The sequence below is a fragment of the Anser brachyrhynchus genome, assembly GCF_964034855.1.
Source record: "Anser brachyrhynchus genome assembly, chromosome: 5".
In the NCBI taxonomy this organism is placed as follows: Eukaryota; Metazoa; Chordata; class Aves; order Anseriformes; family Anatidae; genus Anser; species Anser brachyrhynchus.
In genome coordinates, this window is record NC_137699.1 from 39,690,918 (window position 1) to 39,716,947 (window position 26,030).

General features: G+C 54.0%; 1 protein-coding gene across 8 annotated transcripts in view; it reads left to right on the forward strand.

Annotated features, from left to right (window-relative positions):
- LOC308195552 (uncharacterized protein) overlaps positions 1 to 18,226 on the forward strand; it is an 80,226-nt gene extending 62,000 nt beyond the window's left edge. For all 8 annotated transcript variants that reach the window (XM_080593177.1, XM_080593181.1, XM_080593179.1 and 5 more), the window contains 9 exons: positions 1,539 to 1,646; positions 5,880 to 5,989; positions 6,684 to 6,732; positions 8,055 to 8,175; positions 9,021 to 9,115; positions 10,768 to 10,833; positions 11,830 to 11,929; positions 13,111 to 13,263; positions 13,676 to 18,226. In XM_080593177.1, coding sequence (XP_080449303.1) covers positions 1,539 to 1,646; positions 5,880 to 5,989; positions 6,684 to 6,732; positions 8,055 to 8,175; positions 9,021 to 9,115; positions 10,768 to 10,833; positions 11,830 to 11,929; positions 13,111 to 13,263; positions 13,676 to 14,991 — 2,118 coding nt within the window. In that variant the 3' untranslated portion in view covers positions 14,992 to 18,226. The remainder of the gene's footprint in view (positions 1 to 1,538; positions 1,647 to 5,879; positions 5,990 to 6,683; positions 6,733 to 8,054; positions 8,176 to 9,020; positions 9,116 to 10,767; positions 10,834 to 11,829; positions 11,930 to 13,110; positions 13,264 to 13,675) is intronic.
- Positions 18,227 to 26,030: the final 7,804 nt, after the last annotated feature.

Below are 26,030 nucleotides of genomic sequence, written 5' to 3' on the forward strand. Positions count from 1 at the left end.
GAGGGCTGCGCTCGTTACAGTACAACAATAACAGTTCAGAGAATGCAAAACAAAATAATTTTCTTCCCACAAGCCGAGCATCTTGCTCTACCTTGGCAACTGTCAGCTGATCTCTCCTAACGCTTTGGAAATAAATAAAAATAAATAAATCGTGGGATGATTTTAACTGAATGGGTATGTACTCTGTTTCCTTGATCCCATCTCATCTTGTTCTTCGTCATCTTGTTCTTCACAAAGTCACGAAGGCTTGCAGGAGCCGGGCTTGGTGTGCTTCTTACCAGTGCAGCTTTGGAGCACTCCCTCTAACCACATTCGTTTGCGTCCTCAGCATCTTTCATGCTGATTTAATCACTCCCAGGTAACTCAACCCAAATGTGAGCTGGAGCCATGGGGACAGAGGTGTCTGGCAAAGCTTCAAGGCTTGCTGTCCTAAATTTTTGCCTTTATTACATTTTTATGTTTACATCCTTCTTTAGTGTGACTAGGATAGGGTTATTTCTTTGCCTGTCCCCTAGCCTGTGTCTATCTGAGCCCTCCTCACTCATCCCACACCAGCTCTTCTGGCCAAGAGCCGTCCCTGCTGTGCTTTGCACAGCCCCTAACGCAGTGAGCATCGTGCCACAGTGCAGGCAGCGACAGAGTAGAGCTGCGAGTCTTTAACCTTGTGCCCAGGCCTGTGCTAAAAATTCAGGTGAGAAGAGAAAAAGCTGATTGCGCACCAGGAAGGAAAGGTGGCAGCAGCAGAGGGTGGGAAGGCAGAGCTGCAGGACCACGACCAGAAAGCCTGCTGCTGACGTTGCCCACCTCGATGCTTTCCCTTGTGTCCCAGCCCTTCTTTTGCACCAGCCTCCTGGAAAAAGAAGAGGGATTTTGGAGGAGGTCGGATAGGTTTAAACCAGGCAGCGTGAACTGATCGCTTGGTGGGACATGGACCTGCTGTGCTCCGCCTGCGTGAGCACGCCTGGTCCTATGGGGTCCCCCAGCCCCAAGGAAATCATCATATCCTAACGTGAGCCCCTGTGGCTGGAGCCTGGGCACATGCAGCGCATCCTTCAGCACCCCCCGTGTCCCCAGGAGCCGGGAGGAGTGCTGCAGTTGGCTTTGCAGTGCAGCTGCAAGGCATTTCAAGGGTGGGATGAATGAACGCGTGGAAAACATTCAGATGTAAGGCGCTTTTTTTTTTTTTTAAAGTGTTCTTTTAATGGGAGAAGTCAGGGATGGAACAAAAGCTCTTTTTTTCTGCTTCCCATTGAAATTTAATGGTCTATTCAGAGAGGGGGGCCTTACGACAAGAAAAAGGGAAGAGGCATCTGTGAAATCATGAAAGGCGCACACGGAGGCAGGAGGGGGACGCTCAGATGTTCATCCCTGATCCCCATCCTTGCTCCAGGGATAGCACACACGGTGTTACCTCGCTCAGGGTGAGAGCCATGCCAGCTCAGACCGAAGGCTTGCACAGCCAAGCTGCTCCGCTCCTCAGCCTCGCCGTGCCAGGAAGCTGCAGCACGCTAATGTTGCATGTGTTTTCCTCCTGGCAGATGTGTCGGCGAGTGTACAAGGGCATCCCGCTCCAGGTGCGAGGCCAGGTCTGGTCACTCCTGCTGGATGTCGAGAAGATGAAGAAGGAGAACGAAGGAAAGTACGAGGTACGGCTCCGGCATGGGCAACGGGAGCAGGTTGGGATTCATGGCGGACGTGGGTATCTCCATCTGTGATGGGTGGGAGGGGTGCGAGGATTCCCAGCAGGAACCTTTTCGGGACGGGGGGAGCCCAGCCCCCGCGTCCTCACCCACAGGCAGTGAGGTGGTGTGCAGTGGTGGCAGGGCTGAGTCCCTGCAGCGGCCTGCTGAGACCTCTGGAAAGGGAAGGCTTCAAATTATCGAGGGCTGAGAACAACAGGGGGATAAACTCTTTATCCGTGCGTATGTCAGGCAGGGGTCTGTTGGCCAGCTGCTTTCCTCAGCGTGCTGCTTCCACGTCTTCTGTTGGAAGTGGCTAGCGAAGGTGCTGTAGAAGTTACTGCATCTTCAGGGAATGAGAGGGGACAGAAAGCGAAGGTGCTGCTCGTGGTGGTTCCCCAAGCTAAAAGGAGGGATGCGGAGTGGCCACAAGCACCTTGAAGCAGGCGGGTGCCAGATGCGGGTGCCCCGGACCCCTCTGTGTGCTTTAAAACTTCACTTGTGGCATTGTGAAGCTTTCAGCAAGGTCAGAAGCCTTGAACCAGCCTGCGAAGGGGCAGTAGTCAAGAAAGCCAATTACAGCGGAGCGAGAGCAGATCTTAAAGCCCGTGGGGGATTTTTGAGCAGTTTACGACTTAGATGTGCAGCTGGAAGTGCATAGGAAGAGCTGAAACAGCCTCGATTGAAGCAGCTGGTGTGTGTCGTCTTTTATCTTCAGACGTCATTATAGGAGTGCTATCTTGAAAGTTTCTATTAAAAATCAATTTCCATTGTTTCCTCTGCAGATAGGAGCAAAGTCCTACTTGCACTGCTTCCTACCAGAGCTCTTCATGCTGCAGACTTTTCTATGGATTTCTTGGTATCAAACAATTTCTGTGGCGTGTGTTGAACAGCAATTCAAGTATTGCTTGCTGTACTTTTTTTTTAATTATTTTTTACTCCAAATATCTAGGCTGCTTTACGCTGCCTAGCTTCTTTCCCTAACCTGTTTCACGATTTAGCTTGCATTAGCGTAGCTCAGAGGCCAAGCAGGCTGCCTGGGGGGCCGTGCACACACCGAGCACATCTCAGCACACCCCTAACAGCCCGCGCAGCACCCCGCTGGCTGGCTGCTCGCATCTGCACCACCACCAGCACCACCAGCCGGGCGGTCAAGCAGCAGAGTTTCTTGTGACAGCGAGCAGAGTGTGATGGAGCCACGTGCGGGGCGAGGAGCAGGCTGTCGCGGAGGTGGCTGCTTTTTGGAGGCAGGAGGTTAAGTGCCACTTCTAGCAGGTTGCGGGCATTTCTAAAACGTCTGTTTGTTAAGCAGGGTGATGCTAATGCTCGTCATAGCTAGTCAAGTGTGGATGTTAATAGCAAAGTGCTGCTGGGATGGAGTCACATGAGGGGGCTCAGGGAGCAGGGGCTGGGATCACTGCACTAAGCAGGGATAATGAAGCTCTCCCAGCATGCAAGTTCTTATCATGCTTCCTCCTGGGAAGCTGTGCCGTGCAGGCAGGGAAGCAAAGCAAACAAATGAAAGTCACGAGGAGTATTCATCTGTGCTCCAGAGAGGGGGGTCTGCCATAAGCAGGAGCTTCAGGGTTAATAGGCTTTGCTGGACTCAGCCCCCCAAAAGCTCATCTTAATCCTCCTTCTCTTTGGTGCCACCTGCCGCCAGTAATTAGCTCTCCATTAATTTGCTCCAGAAGAAGGTCAGGGGCACCTCCTGGAAGAGAGATTTTGCTTTCAGAAGGAACCTAGAGTCAGCCTCAGCCCCTTGTCCTGTAGGGGCTGGCCCCAAGGCTGCCGTATCTCCCTGGGGATGAGCTGGGGCACAAGAAAATCCCAGTGGCCTCGAAGCATCTGCTGCCCCTTGGGGCAGACCCATTGCTGGGGGAGAGCAGGGTCCTGCTGGCTGCAGGTGGCTCTGGAGAGGATCCCCGGCACCCTGTCCAGTAAAACCAGGTGATTCCCTCTCCCTCCTACCTAGCAACATTTTAGGAAGCAGCTGGCCAAGGAGCTGCCCTCTGAGCTATGGGTGCCTTGCTCTCCGTCTCTTCATTGGGGTCCTCTCAGCATAGCTGGGTTTTGCGTTTGGCAGCTGTGCCCAAGAAGCTCTGCTCACACACACGTGCGGCTCGGCACACACTCACTTTCCCAGGCAGGTGTGTTGCTTTTTCAAGCCAAGTTTGGGGAGGCTTGAAGAAGAGAATGTCAAAATAAGAGTGTTGTTTTTTTGTTTTGTTTTGTTTTTTCTTTTCAGGCTTTGAGAGACTTCTGTGCTGTTTTAGTGGGGAAAACGAGGGCCTTCAGCAGGGAACTCTGAACTCAAGTGGTGCAGGGTGCGCACCCTGTCAAGGAGAGATGCAGAGAGCACAGGATTTAAAGCAGGGAAATGATAGCATTTATCAGATCGTCATTCTCTTGTCACGTTTCTTATCCTGCCTTGTCTTGTTCAGGAAATAATTCAAAATAATCCCTCCATATACAGTTGCTTTCAAGGTCGGACTTAAATTTCCTAGTATCAGCTGCTGTGAGCATCATCTGTGCCCGGCCTCCATCCGCTAACGAGCTGTGGTGCTCCCAGCATTGGTGTGGCCACCTCGGGAGGTGAGCAGCAACCTGCAGGCCCCTTGTGGCAGGCTGGGAAGCATCCAAAGGAGCTTCTGAGTGGGTGATGAAGTGTCCCTGCAGCTCTGTTACCTTCAGTCCCCTGCTCTCGTGAGGAGGGGATCTGACCCTGGGCTTGCTGCTCATCTCCCGTGCCCCTACCCTGCTGGGGGATCTCAGGCTGCCTGAAAACAGTCACAAAATGTATTGTTTTCATGCACCTAACCCTGGGGATGTTGAAGAAGGAGGGTGTGATCACAAGCAGTACCTAAAGGCTTGCTTAGCAGTACCAAAATGCTCCTTGCCTGCCCGCTCGGGGCAAAACGCAGGGCTGTGAGGGACCTGTGGTGGCATTATCCGTGGAGCACCACAGAGCAGAGTAGTTCAGCTGGAAGAGACCTTCAAAGATCTTCAAAGAGTCAAACTGCCTGACCACATCAGGGCTAGCCAAAAGTTAAAGCATAACGATGAGGGTGTTATCCAAATGCTTCTTTGACACTGACAGGCACGGGGCATCAACCGCCTTGCCAGGAAGCCTGTTCCAGTGTTTTGACCACCCTCACGGTAGAGAAATTTTTCCTTATGTTCCATTTGTCCAATCTTGGGACTCCTGAGTGTACAGTTGGTTCGGGTGGGCCTCGCTTTGGTACAAATTTCCTTTTTTTTTTTTTTTTTTTAGTGGGCTTCAGTCCTTTCTCCAGGTGACGCTGCTTTAAATGATAAGCTGGCATGGGGGAATGCAGGGATCCTCAGTTTTGAGTTTAGCTTCTGTTCTGTACTCTGCCAGTTCCTTACAATTGTTCCAGTGCAAGGCAATACTCCAGAACTGCTTTTCTGGGATTCAGTACAAACTCCTTACAACCCAATGGGATTCTCTTCTGCAGGGGAAGTAGGGATCACTTCCCAGACAAACCAAAGCCTTAGCAGTTTGGACTTCATTATGAGCAAGCCTCTGAAGAGCTCAGGGACTTGGTGCTGTGGGCACGCATGTGTCCATATGCTGGCTACAGGTGTGCGCCTTCAGCGCCGACAGAGCTCTTGGTGCTTCGGGATAGCCCTGAGAGAGAGCGCCAGGCTGGGTGCCAGTAATCCCAGTAAATTTAATTTCCCAGTGGAATTTAATCGTAAAGGTTTTCAACTCTGAAAGCTCCTTGTGTGTGTCTGAAGATGAGCTAGGGCAGGTTTGGGCCTAGTTGCTGTGGCAGCGGGGGTGTCGATTGCGGTGCGTTCACCACAGGCCTCGGCGGTGGGAGCGCTGCAGGCCGTGTGGTGAGCGGGGTGTGCCAGCTCCGTGCTTCGGGGGTCACTTGGGATGGGCGAGACGTGCTGGCCCTCGTCCCTCTGTGCAGACACACGTCGTGCTCGGCCACCTCGTCTCTGCCTTGGTGGGGAGGCGAGCTTGTGGCCTGTTGTGGTTGCTGCTCCTCGTCCCTTCACCCCCAGCCTGCAGATCACCGCTCGCTGTCCGGACTGCTCTGCGGCCCCTCTGCACCTCACGGGCTGCCGCTTCTGCTGTGGGCAGATGTTTCTTCTCCTGCCCGGCGGGAGGTGGTAGGCTTACACAAGGTCTGACCCCTTCTTCTCATCTGCCCCTCTCCCTTCCAGCAAATGAAAGAACAAGCAAAGAGCTTGTCCTCGGAAATCAAGCAGATAGATCTGGACGTTAACCGCACCTTCCGAAACCACATCATGTTTCGGGATCGCTACGGAGTGAAGTGAGTACCGCTTTTGAGGCTTCAAACACCTCTACGGGTATTGGTAAGTTGGCTGCATTGGGGCTGGGTTGAGAGCTGGCCAGGATGGCCTCCAGCCCTGGGGCTGGGAGCAGCTCACAGGAGAGCGGAACCACCTCTGCCTGCCCCAAAAACCACAGGCACAAGGTGAGGCTTGGGCCGCAGGCGTTGAGTTCAGCTGCTGAGTCTCTCTTTTCGGGCAGGTCCCCGCTGAACCATGTTCAGCACCATTTCTGGGGCCTGTTGTGGTGCCTCAGCCCCCAGATATGCTTGGGCTGGAGTTGCGGAAGGCCTGGTTTGGGGTGGTGGGGTGGGTCCGTACGGAGCAGGACGCAGTGTACACGGCCTCTGCAGTGCATGAGTTTGGAGAGGTTTGGAAAAATGGCTTCGTCATTTGGGTGAGCCACACGTGGCTGACCTAGGCAGACACGTGGTATGCAAGGAGGTCTGCGCATACCTATTCATTGGTGACTCCCTTAGCAAGGAGGGAAGGGAGAAAGGAAAAAACCACTAATAAAAAGGTGACAGCATTCCCCCTGGGATTAAAACACTTGCTGCCTCAGAGGCCTCCAGACAACTAAAAAGCCACCACCGCCACTCCAAACCTGATGAACAGGTGTGTTGAGCACTGTTTGTGTGGGCAGTTCATTTTAGTGTCCTTCTTCTTTCTCCCCAGGCAACAGGCTCTGTTCCACGTCTTGTCGGCATACTCTGTTTATAACACCGTAAGTAGTAAGTTAGTCCAGTTAAAGTGAAAAGCACTGTCCTGATACGTGTATATATAGATCTGGCAGGTGTGTATATGTCAGGCAGTGGCAATCCCAGCTGGAGTCCTACTGCTGGTTTGTACAGACTGCTGCAAGGCTCGCAGGCTGAATAAGCGCAGGTTTCTTCACCCAGCAGTTTCATTCCCTTGTTTGTTTTTTCACCCAGTAAAACGACGCCTCATAGATTTGGTTTGAGCAAGTGCCAGCACAAAACAAGGAATTACTCTTTGGCTTTCCACAAGACTGCTCTCCTGGCAGAGGGCTTGTCTGCCCATCGTGTTCCTGACTTGTCATATGCTGAATAGCATCCTTGTTGAAAATGCTGGTTTGTGACAGCAAACCAGTCACTTTTAGCAGTAGGCAGAACAGTCCTAAATTAGCTGCTGAATGCACTGCCTCCATCCACAGGGGGTCACAGCTACCCCAGGAGGCACAGGTGACTCAGGGTGGCAGTCAAAGGAACAAAGACCCTGCCTTCCCTTGTGCTGCTGACTGGATAAAGGCTTACCAGATTGATTTAATTTTTAACTACTTAAGTGCTTCCATGGCTGAAGGAGTCCCAGGTAGCATTGGAGCCACGTGCTGTTGGGCATCCCCTCCCGTATTCCCAGAATAGCTGTGGGCACCACTAAGGGGCTGGCTTGTGGCTGCTCGAGCCCATTTCTTTTCATCACCACTAGGTGTTGGTGAGGCTGGTGGCAGTGGGGTGGGCTGGGTCCAGTCCACTGCAGAAGCAGCTGCCTGCTAACCTACCCCCCAGCTTTGGCTCTTTGGCATCGTTAGAATCTTGCATAAACATTCGGAAGGTGCTGTTCAGCAGATGACGCAAACCCAAAAGGCTTTTCAAAGGCCTGGGTCAGAGCTTGGCTCTTGACTTAGGCTGGGAGAAAGAGGGAGAAGTGCTTTGCGTGCTGGTTTTAACCATCGTGTGGAGGCGCCTGGAGATTTTAAAGCCTTGCAGGTGGGACGCTGTAGACCATATGGCAGACTCTGTAGACATACGGGAACTGTAAACTTGAGAATAAACAGTAAAGACCTGGAAATGGGACAGACCTTGAAATAGGACTGGGAGGCACAGGCAGCCTGAGCTGCTCCCAGCCATCCTGGCATAGCAGCATCAACAGCACGGGTCCGGAGGGGACCAGGATCCGTGCTGCCCCATCCCCTGGGTCCTCCTCGTGTGCACCTTTTTGCCAGCAACAAAATCACTGGGATCTGACGGGGTTGCATGGAGAACCACAAGTGGCGTGCGAGCACGTGTGCCCCTTTGGCTCTTGCAGGAGGTGAGCTACTGCCAAGGGATGAGTCAGATCGCAGCCATCCTGCTGATGTACTTGAACGAAGAGGATGCATTTTGGGCACTGGCGCAGCTGCTGACCAACCAGAAGCACGCAATGCATGGTAAGGATGAGAGGGATGCAGGCAGCAACACTCCCTGTGGAGGCTTGCTGAGAGGAGGCTGGAGGCCGCTGTTTAATTTGGTCAGGAGAGCCTTGCTTCTCCTTAGGTACTCGTTTTAAAGCAGGTAAAGCTTAATTACATGCCGTCATGAACAGAGTACAGAGCTGAACTCCACTCCAGGCAGACAGGTTCATCAGAGAATGTGGTTTATCGGTACCGGCCTCTAATACTCAGTAATTAACGCTGTTGCAGCGGTGATATCTTCCCTCCAAAGTGCCTTGCCCTTGGCAATCCATTAATTTAAGCTTACAAGTTTTTAAAAAGCCTAACAGAAGTACATCCAAGAGCACCACATAATGCTGGTTTTTGTACGCCATGAGCTACGTGCCCTTACGTTTTTATGAAGATGCAATTCCACCAAATGGGCTGTATTATTTTTCTTCAACCACATGAAAGTTCCTTTGATCTTACTTGTGGTTAGAAGTCATCTGTGCAGAGAGGATTATTTTAGAAGTGGAGGGCTAGCCCTTATGGTTTGATAACTCTGGATGGCTTCTGTGAAGGAGCCCCGACAGAGCCTGCTCCGGGTCTGGCCATGCTTTTATGCTCTTTACTAAAGCACTGCTTTATCTGTGATCCTGGGATCTCAGGGCTAGATAGCCTGCTGGAGGTTTGATAAGGTGTGCACCAGGGGCTTGTCAAGTGCATCTCCTTCCAGATTGCAAGCTTGTGTTGTACCCACACTGGTATGGACACGCAGGGAATGTGCAAAACCAGGCTGCCCCTGTGACCGCTCGCTCCCAGAGCTCTTCTAATTTTTTCCTCTCTTGTCTTTTCTCCTGTAGGTTTTTTCATTCCCGGGTTCCCGAAGCTGCAGAGATTTCAAGCTCATCATGAGCAGATTTTAAGCAAACTGTTCCCGAAACTGAAGAAGCACATGGTATCTCTTTGTTATCAGTCTTCCCATACTAATGTTGCATTTTAATGCCAAAGCAATTAGTGTAACATTCTGCCAAATACATGCACAACTAAGCGTATTTCTAACTGTATGGCTGCTTCAGCCACACAGAGGCAAGTGTTTATTAAGTTGTTTTTCCCATGAATCTTGCTCAGGGGAGTGGCTGTCGTTTGCTTGCTGTTTATCATTAGTGCAGGGACTGCTAAAATTGGAAGGCTTCCTGAGCAGAGCCAGGCAGGAGGGCTTAGAGACTGCAGCAGAAGGAGCCGTGGCGTACAGCAGTGAGGCCACACCGCCTTACTAGACCGGCTGCGAAGCCCAAAGTGCCGTGCTGGAATGTCTGGAGTTTTACTTGAATAATTATTAGCCCCGAGTGCTTTCATTTAACGCTTCCCTGCCCTGCTTTGCTGCTTGAAAGGCAGGAGAATCCCTCCCGATTCTGGAGCAGCATGAGATGTGCTGCGTGTTTCCGTGGCTCGCCGTGTCCAGTTGTGTTTCTCCAGCAGCTGGCACGAGCCCATCTGGTGGCTGGAGGGGTGTCTGCAGGATGCATCGACTGCAGTCCAAGGGCTCGGTGACTGTTTTGCAACACCTGCTCCCTTTTTTCCCCCCTCTCCTCCCCCTTTGCATTTGCTTTAGACATTCGGTATTCAGTGGCCAGACTGCTGAAGGCTTCTTATGCTCCCAGGGGGCTCAGTGGCAGGGCTCCAGGAAAAGCCGTTTATATTGCCATCGTCTGAAACAGCTCCTGCTTAGTGCTACGAGCCAGCCTTGGCCGTGTCGAGGACACAGAGCCAGGACAGGTTTTCACTTCATTATAGCCACTGGGGGTAGGGGGGAGAACGGGAGTAACTCAAATCCTAGCCAGCAAGTACAAAAATGCCTTCATTAAGAGACTCCGGTGGTCAGTAGGTGCCAGTAGTGGTGGTTTCCTGGCTGGAGAGCGCAGTGTGCTCCCTGTCAGGTGGGACAACTCTTTGCTTGCCTGGGGTGTCCATGCCAGTGATTTGCCTGTGTGCTCTGTAGCAGTCCTAGAAAGCATTTCCCCCTAATGAACAGCTGTCTGCAGCTGATTTGGGTTTTTTAACATTTGGCAAGAGGCACGTCTCCCTCTCCAGTGCCTCTGCCCTGGCAGAAGGTGTAGCTGCCGGGGAAGTGGAGTTACTAGGTGGGGGCAGCGGGGAGCGAGCAATGGCTTGGCCGTGCAGGTGCGGATTTGCCGGTGGGATGCCTGGGGTTCCTCGTTTCTGTGGTGCTCTGAGAGGCTGGGCTGGGAATTGCTATGGAAACACAACTGGTAATCTCATGGGTTTGGTTCCTGTGAGGTTTTTGTAAATCCCTGGGGTGGAGATTAGGCCAGAAAAGCTTCTCTTAGACGTCCCTCCCCATGGCTGAAGCCTGGCTGCAGACTTTACTCAGTGAATAAAGAACCGGAGCGGGGCTTCAGTGCTGGCATTTAAAGCAGGGGCCTTTGTGTGAGAGGCAAGAAGCCTGACAAGCCACAGCCAGAACCTGCACCCAGACCCCAGTGTCAATAAATCACCCAGCCCACCCCCAGTAAGCCCCGCAAATCGCTCGAGCTGCCCACAGCCTGCCTGCTGAAACACGGGTCTCTGTTTGCTGTCTCGTCCTAGGACAAGGAGCAGATGACAACGGGGATTTACACGACCAAGTGGTTCCTGCAGTGTTTCATTGACCGGGTGAGGACCCCGTGGGCTGTGTCCTTCTCTGCCACCTGCTCGCACGCTGAACCCGCTTGGTTTTTCTACTAGTGAATTGGGAGGAAGTATCATAATTTTAAGATGGTTTTAATAATATATAAGGTGGGATGTTATGCATGCTCTCAGAAGGCAGGAAATTCAACAAGGGAGAAGCTAAGAATAACCGCCTGTCATTCATGGTGGATGACAAGCAAACTCCGACAGCCCCGCTGCAAATAGCAGCTGGGAGCTGGTCCTGCAGCAGTGCTGGGAGCCTCCCAGCTCGGAGAGCTGCTTCTCCTGCCCACTGGCACTGCTGTGGCCGTGCAGAGGCAATTAACCTCACTTTGGCTCTGGAAACGTGTATGGAGAAGAAGAGCTCGAGGCACAAATCCGAACAAATTGCGCTGCAGCAGTTGCACACAAATGAGCAGGCTGTGCACTGGAGACATATGAAAGCATGAGAAAATTACCCTGATTTGTCCAAGGCTAATTTGGCAAGCCCAAGCCAAAACTACCTTACTTTTAGGGGCAGCCTTGTGCTGGCACACGTGAGCATGAGATGGAGGCTGGCTAATACTTAGTACATCTGTGCATCCGCAGTCTCAATTTTCTGCTTCCCTGTCTCCTATAAAACAGAGGGCAGTCTCTTCTTGGGATTGAGCTCAGGCATGGACGTGCACTGCCTTCCTTGTCACTGAAAGCTGTACAAAATGCAGCCACCTGAGTTTCTTAGAATCACAGAATCACCAAGGTTAGAAAAGACCTTCCAGGTCACCAAGTCCAACCATCAAAAGCCAGGAAGTTTAACTTTAAACCAAAACCTTGGATGATAAAATACGTTTTTGTATTATAGACGAGTTCCAGATACCTCACCGGGGTGCATGTTTTGGTGCGAGGGGACGTAGCCGTGCCGCTAACCTCTGCGTTGCAATCCCGCAGCCGAGTGCTGCTGCCTTGGTGCTAACGGGCTGGGTTTGTTTGTGTTTGGAACAGACGCCCTTCACCCTCACCTTGCGGCTCTGGGACATCTACATCCTGGAAGGAGAGCGGGTGCTGACGGCCATGGCCTACACCATTCTCAAGCTGCACAAAAGTAAGTGCCCGGCGCGGTGGGGAGGCGGCGAGCCCCGTGGGCAGCATGGGGATGAGCTGCCACGTAGCCGCCAGCCCGGGAACAGGGTTTGGTGCTCAGCTCAGGTTAGCCCAAGTCAGTGCTGCCATCCAAAGGCAGTTTTTTGTCTCCAGCTGGAGCGTCTTCCTGCGCAGTCGCCACCTTCAGAAAGCTTGAGTTTTGACAGCAAAACCGAGGCGAAGGCTGCTGGAGGTGGCTCACCCTGAACTTTTGTCACCAGTCTGCGTGGGCATGGAGCACCCAAAAGAAAGCAGATTATAATGCATGGTCCTGAGCTCGCTGTCCTTTACAACTGTCAAAACTAATTCTGGAAGCAAGCAGGCACCCTGAGCTTAGCTACTGCTTGTTTATTGTGGAATCGAGTTGTCAAAAGAAGGGTGATATGCTTCTAAAATGACCAAAACCTGGTTTTCATACGTAATGTCAAGGTAGCGACATTTCTGTCGATACCTTTTGGACTTTGAGGTGAGCTGACCAGCTTCTCTAGAAAGTCAGAAACTGCTCCCACCTACCACCAGGCCTTGCTTTGCAGCCCTGAGAGGTTGTGAGATCCTAAAACTGGGACAGAGAGATGCTGATACTGCGAACTGGGCACTTGTGGGCCTGCAGACAGGCAGTCAGACTGCAGACAGTCTGCTTCTGCAGACAGCCACCCTGCCCTTCCTTCCGTTGAATTAAGAACATACTGCCCCGAAATAAATCTGAAAGCATCGAGTTGGTTTGCAAAGACAGCGTGGGTCGGGTCGGCAGCGCTGCCTGCGGGCATGGGTGGAGGCAGCTCTTGGGTCTGGGCCTGTCTCGTGGAGCTTTTCCTCCTCCTAGAGGCATTGGTGAGAACTTCTAGAAACGGCCCCAAGCTTGTGTCCTGGCCTCCCCCATCCCCTACCAGCCCCTGCGTTGTGCTGTTCTCACCGCCAGGAAGGCGGGTAAGAGGAGGGGCAGCACACCCAGCCCTGAGCAGCAGCAGGAGAGGGGCCAGCACCTTCAGACCCCAGCACGGAAAGGGCAGCACAACCCCTGGCTCGACGGGTTTCACGTCTGACCCAGACAAACCAGAGCACAGCAGCTTGTTCTGCTTCCCGAAAGAGAGCCCCGGGGTGTGCCACTGCTCTCACCCGGCTGGGTTTTGTGCCCTTCCCCAGAGCGCTTGCTGAAGATGACGCTGGAAGACCTGCGGGAGTTTCTGCAGGAGAAAATTGCCGCTTCGCTGCAGTATGAGGACGATGCTGTCATCGAGCAGCTGCAGGTGTCGATGAGCGAGCTGCGCAAGATGAAGTTTGACCTCCCCCCGCCAGGTGGGCAGAGCCCTCAGCCCCCCGACCCCTTGCTGCCATCTCCCCGTGGCCTCCGGGGGCTGCGACCCTCAAGAGAGGGGTGGCCAGCAGCTCGGCTCGGCCGCTGCCTTCTCCTTAGCCCTGGTCCCGCTGCGTGCTCCTCCTGGTGCCGCTGTTAGCGGGGGGAAACGGGGCCTTGGGAATGATGGGGGCAGAGCGGGACGCTGCTGGAGGGGCGCTCTATTTATTTAATGTTTATTTTTCAGTTTGACTATTTTATTTCTAACTTTTTATTGCTTTTCCATTTTTATTTATTGCTTTATTTTTAATATTTCTCATTTAATGTTAATATACGTATTTGATTCCAACTTTTATTTTAATCCCTCTTTTACGTCATTTATTCTTTCCCCTGTCTCCCTTCCCTCCAACGCAGCGAAGCCCGAGGAGTTCCCACGCAAACCCCTGGGCCTGGAGCTCTCCCTCAACCCGGTGGCCGTGAAGGCCAACGCGGCGGCCAACGGCCAGAACGGGCTGCTGGGCGAGCGGCCTCCGGACAGGGACGCCACGCAGCCTCCACCCCACAGAGGGCCTCCAGGAGGGACAGCCACCGGCACCGCAGTGGCCGCCAGGACTCCCGAGCAGCTGGGCAGCGACGCCACCGAAGCGGCCGACGGACGCTTGCATCCCCCCCGGTGCGATGGCGAGGTGGAGGCTCCCGAGGCCGTGCAGCAGCAGCCTCCTCCGCCAAGAGGCGAGGCTCCGGCTTTCCCCACCGGCCAGGAGGCCGCTGCGGTGAGCGGAGAGCCTGCCTCGCACGGCAACCCCCGGAGACCTCGGGGGGAGCACGAGGAGAGCCCCGTGCTGCTCGCCGCCGGCCGCACGAGCAGAGCTGCCTCACCGGCACGGCCTGGAGGCCCGCAGCCTCTGCCCCAGCGCGAGTCGCCCAGCCCTGCTCCCTCCCCGCACGGCTCCGTGGACTCGCTGCACGACCCCAGCGCCTCATCCGGGACTGCGCCAGCCGGGGAGGCTTTGGCACCCGAGCAGCTTTCCAACACAGACAGCTCGCCGAGGCGGCCGGATCCTGCTGCGCGTGGTCTGCCAGAGGTGGAGCAGGCGTCTTCCCCGCGCGGGGAGGAAGAGGAGGCAGTGGATGCCCTCCCTCCTCCTCTGCCGGCTCAGCACGAGGACTTCCCCAAGGCTGAGCAGTGCGGAGCAGTGCTGCTGACCCAGACAGACTCGAGGAGCTCGGTACCCAAGTCCGCGTCCACGGGCGAGCTCGCCAGCCTGCAGCAGGGCGCGGGCGCAGCGGAAGGACTGGGCTCGGCCGCGCGCCCCCCGCACAGGCAGCCGGGCGGCAGCGTGCCCCTCTTGGCGGAGACCCCGGGGCGCCCCTTCCAGCGGGGAACAGAGGGGAACAGCCCCTACGCCGTCGTAAAAACCACCACTCCCCTGCACGTGGCCCACGCCACGGAGCAAGACTTGTTGAACAGAAAGCAGGTGGCGCTGCCCTTGCCTGAGGCCGGCCGGCCCCTGGCTGCCACCTCCCAGCTGCCTCCTGCCGCCTCCGCCCCGGCGGCAGCGGCTGCCCAGGAGGGCGCCCAGAAACCATTCAATGCACTGAAAGCGCCGCGGCCGCCCCTCAGCCCCAAACCAAAATTATCCCTGCAGGTTGCCAAATCCCTCTCCGAGAACAGCTTCGGCTCAGCCTCTCCTCCCCCCACAAAGCTGCCCAAATCGGTGACGTTTTAGCGGGGCGCGTGGGGAGGTGAGGGAGAGGGGCTGGAGCGGCACTGGTCCCGTGATGCCCTTGGCATCGCCCGTGGAGCCGTGCTTTGGTACGAGAGCCCGGGGCAGCCGGAGCTCCAGGAGCCGCCAACAAACTCCGTCTTGGTTTGCACCCGTGGTTTCTTTCCTATGGACAGAAGTGCTTTAATTTCGGGTTGCTTGACGGAACTTGCCAAGCCCCGGGACGAGCAGGGAGGTGAACTCGTGGGCTTTGTTGCTCTCCTGCCTGTCTCCTGAGCTCTAGTGGTGGGTCTGTGGACACAAGGCAGCGGAGTCCGAAATATTTAGCAAGAGAGGCTTTCCTCCCAACTGCCCCGTCCGTCTGGCCAACGGCGTTTCTATTCCTGTAGCAATAGACCTTCATTTCTTTTTCCAGACCCGCGGGAGGCAGCAGCCCCCGGGACGGGGCCGCGGCATGCCTGCTCGGCAGTCTATGCAATTCCCCGCCGCTCCTGGCGAGGGTCCCTTCCTGCCTCCCCCTGCCGATGTTCTCCTGGAGGGGAGGCGGTGGCAGCCGGGGCAGGTGAGCCCCTGGGCCTGGGGGGGCTCCGAGCGGCGCCCCCGCAGCGGGTGCCAGGCAGGGCCGTTCTGGTTCAAGTTCTCGAGGGGGCAAGGACAGCGGGGAGGGTCGAGCCGGGCGTGCTGGGAGGCTGCTGAGTGGCCTTCCCCTCGTGGGCGCGGGGCAGCGAGCAGGCTCGCTGCCTCAAACCAGCTGAAGGGGCAGAGGGGCGGCTGCTGCCCTGCTGAACCTGGCGAGGTGTGCGCTGGTAGCTAGTCCCAGCGCCCGAGCTGGAGCCTGCTGCTGCTCTGAGCAGGTGAAGTTTCAGGGTGGAAATGCTGTAGAAGTTAGGACAGGCGAGCACGTCGCCCAGAAACCTTGGGTCAGCCCTTCTGGTTTAGCCTAGCCAGAAACTGCTGCCTGAGGAAGGAAAACCTGGGCACGGGGGGGGGGGGGGGGGATGATGCTCCAGCGTTCCCACTTGCTCTTCATGCAGGGGCAAGTCCTGGTGGCCTGTCCATCTCCTCCCCTTCCCCGTGACCACTCAGGATCCGAGCCAATCCTTGCCTCCAGCTCCTCTTTCCCAGCAGCTCTTCTCAGCCCAGGGGGCTGTGGGCGCTCACCCTGCAAAGGAACGGGGCCAAACTCATGTTTGCAGCCCTCAGCAGCTGCCTCACCCCTCCAGGCAAGGAGGAGGCTTGAGGAAGGCAGCAGGCAGTGAACTCGAGTCCAAACGTGCTGTATTTTTTGCTGCTTTCCTAAGGGGGTGGCTGCAGATGCCACCTTTTGGACAGCAGGTGGGACCGCTGGCCTGCAAACCCGGGCACGAGCTCCCTCGAAGTCTCAGCAGACCTCGCAGACTGGTTTTCATCCTTTAGGCTGCTTCAGGAACGTAGCCTGAGCCAAAGCCTGCCTGGAAGCCCAGCAGAAAACACCCCCTGAATGCCTCTGGGGGCGGTGATCAGGTTTTTGTGTGTGTGCACGCGCGTGTTTGTGCTAGCAGGTAGGAGCAGGTGCTCCCCGGCTGTGGATGTGGTCAGCCAGGCCACAGTGCCCACAACTCCTCCGGAACCCCCTGCTCTGTCGGGGACCCCATCTTCTGCCTTGGCTGAGTCTCCAAACCCGCCTGCCCTCCCTCTGGGGGGGGCAGGATGAGCCTGGAGCTACCTCGCGGGGGTGCTGGCAGAGGGGTTAGCTCGTCAGTTGATGTTTGGGAGGCGCTTTGAAGAGAAGTGCTGTGCGAATGCTCCGTGTTGGGATTTTTGAGACACCACAGGTCATTTTTAGGGTAAAGGTGCTCAAACTGGTTTTAAGTTAGAGTATGTTCTTCAGTAACTGTGCAGCCGTGAAACCCAGTCGTGTGTTACAATACCTGGGCAGTATTTCAGGGCAGGAACCCGCTGCCTTTTGCTAGGAGCCGTACCCCGCTGGCCTCTGCAGCCCCAAGGGAAGCAAGGAGAAGCAGCCGAGGGCTGCCCCAGCTTGCTTTCTGTCCTCAGAGCACGCAGAGGTGCGCTTATGTGCAGGTAAGGCCTGAGCCCCTCGTTTCTGACAGCCCTCGCCCGTCGGTGTGTGCGCCCCGGTGCACGTGTGCGACCTTTTGCAGTATTCACGTTGAAAAGCTGATTTTAGGGAGCTGGCGCTGCGCGGCACCGCTGCACAAGCTACCAAGCACTGGGGTTTCCCTGCCCTCCGAGCCCCCCGGCTGTAACAGAGCCGTGCAGCAGGCTCTCCAGACATCCCCACGCCGGGGGCAGCCACCAGCGGAGTTCGGGGACCTTTGGGCCAGGCTCGCTGCTCCCACCGGTGCCCCCTCCAGCAGGAAGGCAGGTTGGGGTAGGGGGCAAGCAGCGGCCGTCCCCACAACGTCCCCTGCTGGGCTCAGCCTGGCTCACTTGACCCTGCCACCACCGAGGCAGCTCTTCCCCCGCCTGCAGCCCCTGTCTGAGGAGCACCTTCAGCAGGCGGGCAGCTTAGCAGCTTCTCTGCCTCTCGTTGCAGATGTGGCAGGTCTGCTCCCTGCTGTGACCTGTCTTAGGGCACCCGCTGCTCCTAAAAGGGCGCTGTTTTACAAGGCCCCCTCCTTTTCTCTCCAGTTCCTCCTCAGGCAGCCAGAAAGAGCTCAGCAGCAGCGGCAACGCTTTGCCCCTGCCCCCGGCTCCCAAACCAGCCTCAAGCCCATAGCGAAGCCAGTGGGACCGCGAGCAAACTCAGGAAAGGGCTCCCGGCTCCGTGCCCTGCCAGCCCCGGGGTGGCTGCCACCGCCTGGCGGCCAGGCCAAGCCCCGGGGGCTGCGTTTTGTTCCCTAACTGAGCACTTTGAGCAGCAGCACCAGGGCTGGGCACGGGCCCCGTCCTTCCACAGGCAGCTGGAGGCCGGGGGGGGGTCTCCTGCGTGCACTTTGCTAGCCCTGCGACCATCGGCTTTTATTTGAATTGCTATTCTTGTTTACAGCGTGGAACGCTTCCTCCTCCGTGACTCCTCCTAATGTATTATAATTATTACTGAAAAACTATTTTTATGTCTGTGCTTTTTTTTCTGTTTTTTTTTTTTTTTTTTTTGTAAGGAAGTTTTTTTTGGGGGGAGAAAAAAAAAAGTCAATCATTCCTTTCTACTCTGATCCCAACAGACTGTACATAGTATTCAATGCTGTGTTTTACATGGTTGTAATGACGATGGTTAAAGAAGTTTAGCATAAAACCTGTCTCTCTGCGACCTTTCTTGCGGCAGCAAAGCCCCGGCTGGCTTTCAGCTCGGTCCTGTCCCGCGGCGCGAGCCAGGTGCCGGCTGGGAGGGCCAGGCTCGCACGCGGCAGCACTGGGATGGAAAACCGCTCCGGTTTTGGGTCGGGCTTGGTGTTTCCCTGACGTGAGCACAAGTGGGAGCTTCCGTGCGCGCAGATGGCGGAGACATTTGGCTGGAGCAGATGTCCTGGCTGACAGCAGCGTGGTGAAAGCATCCTGGCTTGTCCTGGCCTCGCGCCTCCCTCCTGAGTCAACAGCCCCAGGGCCTGAGCAAAGCATTACCAGCAGCGGAGGCCAGAAAACCGCTCTTTTCTGTGTAAAGCCTTCCTGTCCCGGCTCGCTGAGCTGACAAGGAGCGCGTCCTGCTTCCAGCCCCCGGCACTGCCCCGCCGCTGGCGGCCAGGAGCCCTGCCCCGGCTCCGTTTCAGCACAGTCAGTGCCAGCCCCGGGGCCGGGAGGGTTTGCCTGGACGCGCTGCAGCTGCCTCCTGCGTCAGGGCTGAGTCACGCTCCTGGCGCTCACGGGGCGTGAGGTGGTGCCCTCGCAGCTCAGCACCCCTTGGGGGGGAAGCTGCGGGGGGCTGGCACCGCTCGCACTCGCCACCCCCTTCAGGTCCTGCGCTTCCTGCGCTCAGATGCCCACGGCGCTTTGTGCTTTGGGGGTGTCAAGGTCGTGCAGCAAAGGGTTGTGGGCTTTTTTGGGGCTTTGCTGCCCAAAGAGGAGGCCGCTGGGGCTAAGAAACACCCGGAGAGACCAGGCCTGACTGGAAGGACTGCAGTTTTTTCTTTTTTTTTTTTTTTGGCCTTCGTTTTGCTGGCATGGAGCGGGGTGAGGTGGCCTGGCTGCTCAGCACCTCATCGCCTGCCCCTTGCGGTCCTCCAAACAAGCCACGCTCTGTGCCTCCAGCGCCAGCTCCTGCCTGAAGATGGCAAAGGGGAAGGGAAAAGCAACAGCAAAGCAACAGTGCCTGGGAGCTGCAAGCCGATTTTGTCGGGTGATTCAGCTGTGATCCTCCTGGAAACCCAGCCCTTCTGCATCTGATATCAGGGGAGATGAAGCAAGCTGCTCCACTCCCCAGCAGAAGTGGCACTGAAGTACTGCTCGGGACGGAAAGGTCTGCAGCAGGGGCTGCAGCCCAGCAGAGAAAGGTCTTCTGCTCCTCCTGACCCAGCCGAGCTGCAAGTGGGGAGGTGAGGCCAGCATTGAGCCTGGCCAAAAGGGTTGCTCTGGAAACCTCAGCATTTCAGCTGCCCCCTCACCTGCCAGGTCTCCCTTCAGCACCAAGGTGTTGCTGCCAGCTCCTGCAAACCTCAGCTGAACCCAGACCCCATTAAAGCCTTTGGCAAGCACTGTGAACCCACCTGGTTTGGAGTTACCGCTTCTGTTGGCTTAGGAAAACGCTTCTGTTGCAGCCTTCACGTACCAAAAGGCACGAGACCTGCTCCAGCACCTAATCAGCATCATTAAGGATTTGTAGGCAATTACGTTGGTTGACTCAGCTGCGATCTTGCTGGAACCCCCAGCCTCCCCGTAACAGGGTGTGGGTTATGGATGATGTGGGAGAGGTTTATACATCAGTCCCGAGACACCCAAACCTGGCCAGACCAAACCAGAACTCCTCAGCTGTTCCGTCATACGAGCCCAGGCTCAAAGCAGGCACTCCTCCATCCCGGGAGGTGCAGCCTCACCAGACAACCAGCACCAAGCCGCCTGCAGCCGTCTCAGCTGCTTGTCCTGGGGCCTCGGCAGCTCCCGAGGTGCATACCTGCGGCATCCAGCCACACGGGCTCTGGCTACAGATCCCTGACCAGTACCTGGCAGCCAGCAGAGTTCTGAAAAAGCAAGGATTGGATAAGGGGTATTTTATGACTTTACAGAAATTGCTGAGAAATAAATGAGTTTACCAGCACCAGAGAGCATTTCTCAGCTTGGAGGTAAACAGACAGGGCCTTCTCATTTTCAGCAGAATGAGGGACTCCCTGCGATGGCAGCCATCAGACAAGGAAGTTGTGGTAGAGCCCAGTGGTGACCTTGGAGGCCACAGAAATGGCCAATATCCAGCCAAGAGCAATAACGACCAAGCAAAATGTGTTGCTGGAGCAGTCAGACAAAGCTGCCGCTCATCTGGTTCCCCACCCGTGCATCTGGCGGCACTCAGGAAGCACCGAGTTTCGTTACCCTTGTGCCACGCAACCTGCATCCCACCGGGCACCACCGAAATAGCCCTGTGATTCAGAGAGGCCAGCAGCAGCACTAAAAGCTTTGTGAATGACACCCTGTGCTGAGCACGTGCCCCTGAGGAGCCCCTCCAAGTCTCCCCTCTCCCTCTGTGGATGGAAGCAGTGACTCACGGTACAGCATTCATTTGGATTCAGCTCCTGGATGCTCATTAGCATCAAGTGATCGTAATGAACTAAGTTGCCTTGTGCATTCAGGCTCTCTTAAAGCACAGCCCATTGCTTTCACATCCTCTACATCCTCTCTGCTCTTCTGTTAGCACCTCTAAACTGAGCATTTTTATTTCAGCCTGATTTCCTGCGGCAGCAAGGCCAGCACCTGGCCTCTGTGGGCATCCCCTCCCTCACCTGGGCAGGTCCCTGGCCTGAGAACTTTTTAACTTGTTAGCTTATTTGAGTTAAACCTGGCAGAAGGATAGAGGTCACAAAAGTAATTAAGCTCCTTAATTAAGTAATTAAGTTTCATAAAATAATTCATTTGAGTTACAAGAAAGCGGGGCTCTGCAACTACAGGTTCACCTCAGACACCTGTTGAGTTCTGCTGTGAGACGTCAGATCTTTTGGGGTGTCACTGAATTACCTTCAGGCAGGGCCTGCAAAGGGAAAGCAGAGGAGCTTGCGTAGGTGTACGCTGAAGTAACAAAGTCTTAACTGTTCAGTTAGAAAAATCAGTCAGTCAAGAGAGCAATCCATAGGAAACTGCATTTTGTGAGTTCTGTTGCCCACAGCCCTTCTTTTTTTTCCTTTGCTCTCCTGCATACCTCTGGAAAACGTCCAGTTTCCCTCCAACAATTCCCTATTTTCAGTGGGAGAACAAAGAATGCAGAATAAAATCTAAGTTCTTGTAATAAAAGTGAAGATTACAGAAAAAACCAGCAAAAGGCCAACACTCAGATTTTGTGTCTTTCCCTATGTTGCAGACGCCTTTCTTTTGAAAAATTATTCAGCACATTACATTTCCTTGGCTGTAATTGGAAGACGCCAGCATGGTTTTGCTGTGAGTTAGTGAGATTTACAGCCCCATGTGCACTGAGTCCTTAGAGCTGTGGGCTGCGGACCGGGAGCCTTGGGGCCGCCGGATTTCCCTCCAAGGCAAGCTGGCAATTCATGGCAGGTGACTTCTGCTGGTGGGAGCACCCCGTCCAGCCGCGGGACTGGGGTCACCGCAGGGCCCCGCAGGCACTCGGGCTCAGCACGGTGTGCAGGGCTGGGGGACAGAGGGTCCCGTTTTTGGGGCCCTGGCAGCCACCCACAGAGGACGCAGCAGACGCTCAGGGAGGCAGCAGCTCGCTGCTCGGGGCAGCGGGGAATTCCCCGTGTCTCTGGGTAAACAGAATCAAAAAAAAAGTCTCTGAAAGTCTGACATGGAGGGAAATTTTGCTCGGTGCTATTAATGAACACAGAAGATAAAAAAATGACTCAGGTAATTAGCATGTGTTCTGTGGTCACAAACGTTTACACATTTACAGCACTAGGAGGAGTCACTGTCGTGTACCCTGAAACCTCCGTAAATCCCCTTGTGGCCTGCAAATAGTGTTTTCCCCAGGAGCAATTTCTTCCCGCATCTCTCCTCCTGCTGCCTCTTGCTCACAGCTGAGATAAATGTACAGCATAACCCCAGGTAAAGAAGGATTTGTAAGATCAGCCACTGGCTGCATATCAGTTACTCAGCCCAGACACTGTTACCAACTTTTTTTCTCAGAAAACTTTCATTTCCATGGTATAGATTGGTTTTTTTTTCACTTCTACTTGTAGCATTTTTGTTCCAATGCCTCAAAGCTTGTTATGAAGATTATTAATGCAGCCTCCCCTCCCTGGGTTCCCGAGGTCACACAGGAAGCCTGTGGCAAGCTCCGGCACAGGGCAGGGAGGCTTGGGTCCCGTGCCACGCTGTACGCCCCAGAGCGTCCTTCCCCCGGGGGAGGAAATGCAGGTCATTCACAGCAATCATCTTCTTGAAACCTCTGTTTCACACAAGCAGCAAAGCCAGACTTTCCTTCTCAAGAAGCAAGGAGTTTGGTGCAGGTTGTTACCTCCAGCCACCCACGTGCTAGAGCCATGTATCTGGATGCGCAGTGAAGCAGAGCCCCGGCTATGCAGCAGACACGGATGTGTCTAAATCTAGCATGTGCTAAATCCTGCCTAAAGAGAGGAAATGTGAAAAGCAGCATCATTTTCTGGACGGCGCGGTAGCTGCTGTGCTTCACAGAATAATGCTTGTTGCAGTGAAATGGCAGGAGGGGAGCCAACGTGACCTTTGGAAAACCAGGTGTGTGGCTCTGACCTGTGCACTCGTAAGCGGGTTAGAGAAAAGCTGCCAGCCTGCTTTGCAAGAATAGGCTGTAATGCAACACAAAATATAGATTTCATTATTTAATTGTTCTGATCAAATAAAAGTCCAGGATTTTTCTCCAAGCAGCCAAGAAGCAATGGCACAATGTGCAAGATGTGTCAGCCAGCTGGAAAACCTCGTCTGGATAACCCATTCCTTTTGTGCTCTTCTTTCACACACACAGCTTCTTCCTACACAGTGAGCTCGTGGCACAGGCACCTAAAAAGTGCAAATCTCTCGAACTAAAAGCGTGCCAGCTGTGAAAACTGTAGGAGGAGAAAAACAAACTGTTTTCTGGTACTGCCAGCTTGTTTTTGGCTGAAGAACACCGCTTCTGCTCTGAAGCACATTGCTCTCCCGGTTCGTGCCGGCAGCGGAGGTATCGCTGCCCAGAGAAGTGCACGGGGCAGGAAGCCGTGCCTTGGATCTGCTGTTTAAGCACGGCCCCCGGCCCACAGCATCCACTCACAGCTGCAGAGGAACCCAGCAGCCCTTCCTGTCACAATTCAAGGACACGCACACGAGGAGCACAGAGGAGATGCCATTAATAGTTCTGCTGCTTTCTGTCAGGAATTTCCAGCGGAGCTATAAAACTGGGATGCCTAAGGCTTAGCGGGGATGTAATCAATGCGACGGTCCCAGGCGGTGCTTCTTCAATAGCAATTTCACCCTTCGCTAACCTCTTCAGGTTGGTGGCTAAAATTCCCCTGCCTTTGCCACCTGAAGAAAGTTGTTACAACAGTAGCTGTTCAGCAGCCCTCCGTTGTACACCTTGCTCGAGCCAGGTGTCTCCTGCCACTGTAAGCTCCTTTTGCTAAGCACACGCCTCATCAACGTTCAGCAGGTGCCACGTCTCCTCCTCCTGTCTTACACAAACTCAGCAATAGCCCTTACACTGCCAGTCTCGAAGCCCTGTTTCTCTCTCCAAGTTCGGGAAATCAAATCCTCCTGCCTCTTACACCAGGATAGCTGTGGATTTGCCACAGCACAGAAGCAGATTTTTTTTTTCCTTAAAAATCAGATCAGAAATTAAAAAAAAAAAAAAAAAAGTTCTGTTTTCTTACTGTTACTACTGTGGCTCAACAAATGCTTCGTTGCTCACGTGTAGTGCACAGAGTTTGGTATGTAAATGTAGCAGAGCTCATACAAAGAAGCAGCCAGTTGCATCACCAAAATAAAAATCCACATCTACAGCTTTCCTAACAGGAGTTTCATCTCGTTCAGGTTTCTGCGGACTCCTCTTGGTGGAGGAGAGGAGGTGGTAGTTTCCTGAACCGCTCCAGCCTGGTTCTCAGGAGGGGGCCGCCAACAGCTGGGATGCGGTCAGGCAGCTCAGCACATTACGCACTTTAACCTGGTGCAGCTCCAGGATGAGGCTGCAACGATTTGAGGAATCTTTTTCCCTTCTGAATAGAGGCATGCAAACCTTCAAGATGTTTGAGCTGCCCGGCATAAGGAACACAGTGATTCAGCTTTATTCACCTCTTTAAAGATAAGTCCAAAACACTGGACCCCAGAGACCACAAGGGCTGCAGGCAGGACACGGGATCCTGTTCCCAGTGGCTGGACAAGTGCAAAGCAGCCTGCACACAGAGGACAGGCACTAATCCCAAGTCTTGCAGCCTTGGCCTCATTCTGCTACTGACCAGTTATACTACTGCCAGGAAGACACCTCATCTCTGCGTGCTTCCCTTCCTGCGGCGGTTAGGTCATCGCCTTGGAATAAGGCCCTTGGAAAACGGTCTGCTCCTAACCCTCATCAGTAGCACTTCCAGGACACCGTAGGTCTGATTTAAGGAGGCATCTTTGCAACACAAAATTATTCACCAGGAAAGGATCACATCCTGTCCAGGAGATGAGGAACCATCACCAAAGTGCCAAGACAGGGGAGATTAATTCGCATGGCCTGTTTAGATTGGAAGTCACAAAGGTCAGCCAAAAAGGAGGACAGACACTTTTGCTTTTGAAGTTTTGAATTGTTGAAATTTTCTCCAGAAGGACCTAGAAGTCGGCTTGCAGCATTGCCTCCAGATGTAAGGAAATTCTGTGTGGTGAAGGCTGAACCCATGGACTGCTTCTTAGAAACCTCTTGGAGACAAAGATGGACAAACAATGGAAAAAAAAAGATGGATAAATATGGAAAAAAAAAAGATGGACAAGGTATGGAAACAAAAGATGCACAAGCTAAACCTACTCATGTGTCTGTCCCAAGCACTGCAAGCCCCTCACAAACTATGCTGCTTAAAAGCAGTCTATTTGCATTTGAAAACCAGGAAGCTTTTGTTTTTCAGAGAGCAATCTAAAAATAGAGCATTAGCTAAGCCTAACATGCTAAATACATGAGTTGAGATCACGTGCTGGTGGTTGAGAATGGGCTTTAGGATGGCTGGGGCAGAGGAGTATTTATAACTGCTGCTGGATCGCGGGAGCTGTCGGTCACTGCGAGTGTCCTCCAGGGACAGCGGGATGCTCGGGGGTGCCAGCACCGCCAAGCCCAGCATGTGACTGATGGTGGGATCTAGGCAGCAAAAGGGAACTGTGAATTCCTGATCCCACAGGCAAAGCTGCACGCTGCCCAGAAGCACATTCAAAGCCGTGATCCAAAACCAAGATGTTTCAGCATCCTGGATCACATTTCTGGCGTGTCACTGGAGCCAAGCCACAGTACAACCGGTCTCTTACAAGTCCTTTCCTCTCCAGACTAATTTGATCTGTAAGGTTACCTAGACAAGAAGAGTAGAAAGGCACATTGATTATTGTATGTGCTCTTATGGGACTCCATCTCGGGAATGGTTATATAAAGCCTAAATGAACTGGTAAACAAAGAATAACAAACCAACAAAACTAAAGCTCGTTTGTGTGAATATCAAGACAACTTTGCTGCAAATCACAAGGAAAACAATACCTCCAGCACCCTATTTCCAGCTCCCTCTCATGGTATGGGCTGTACCCAGTGCCAGAATACCAGCACCATGTACTGGGACCACTGGGCAATTAAACGTGCTGCTAGCGCCTAAATAATAATACAGTTAATATAAATAATACACCTAAATAATAATAATAATACAGTTTCAGCAATTTTCCAGAAAAGAAGCACTAGAAAGCTAGAATGATATGTTGTGGCAGAGAAACAAGCCCAAAGTCACCGTCTGGGTACTTTTTGGTAAATATATGCAGTTTGTGGACTTCTG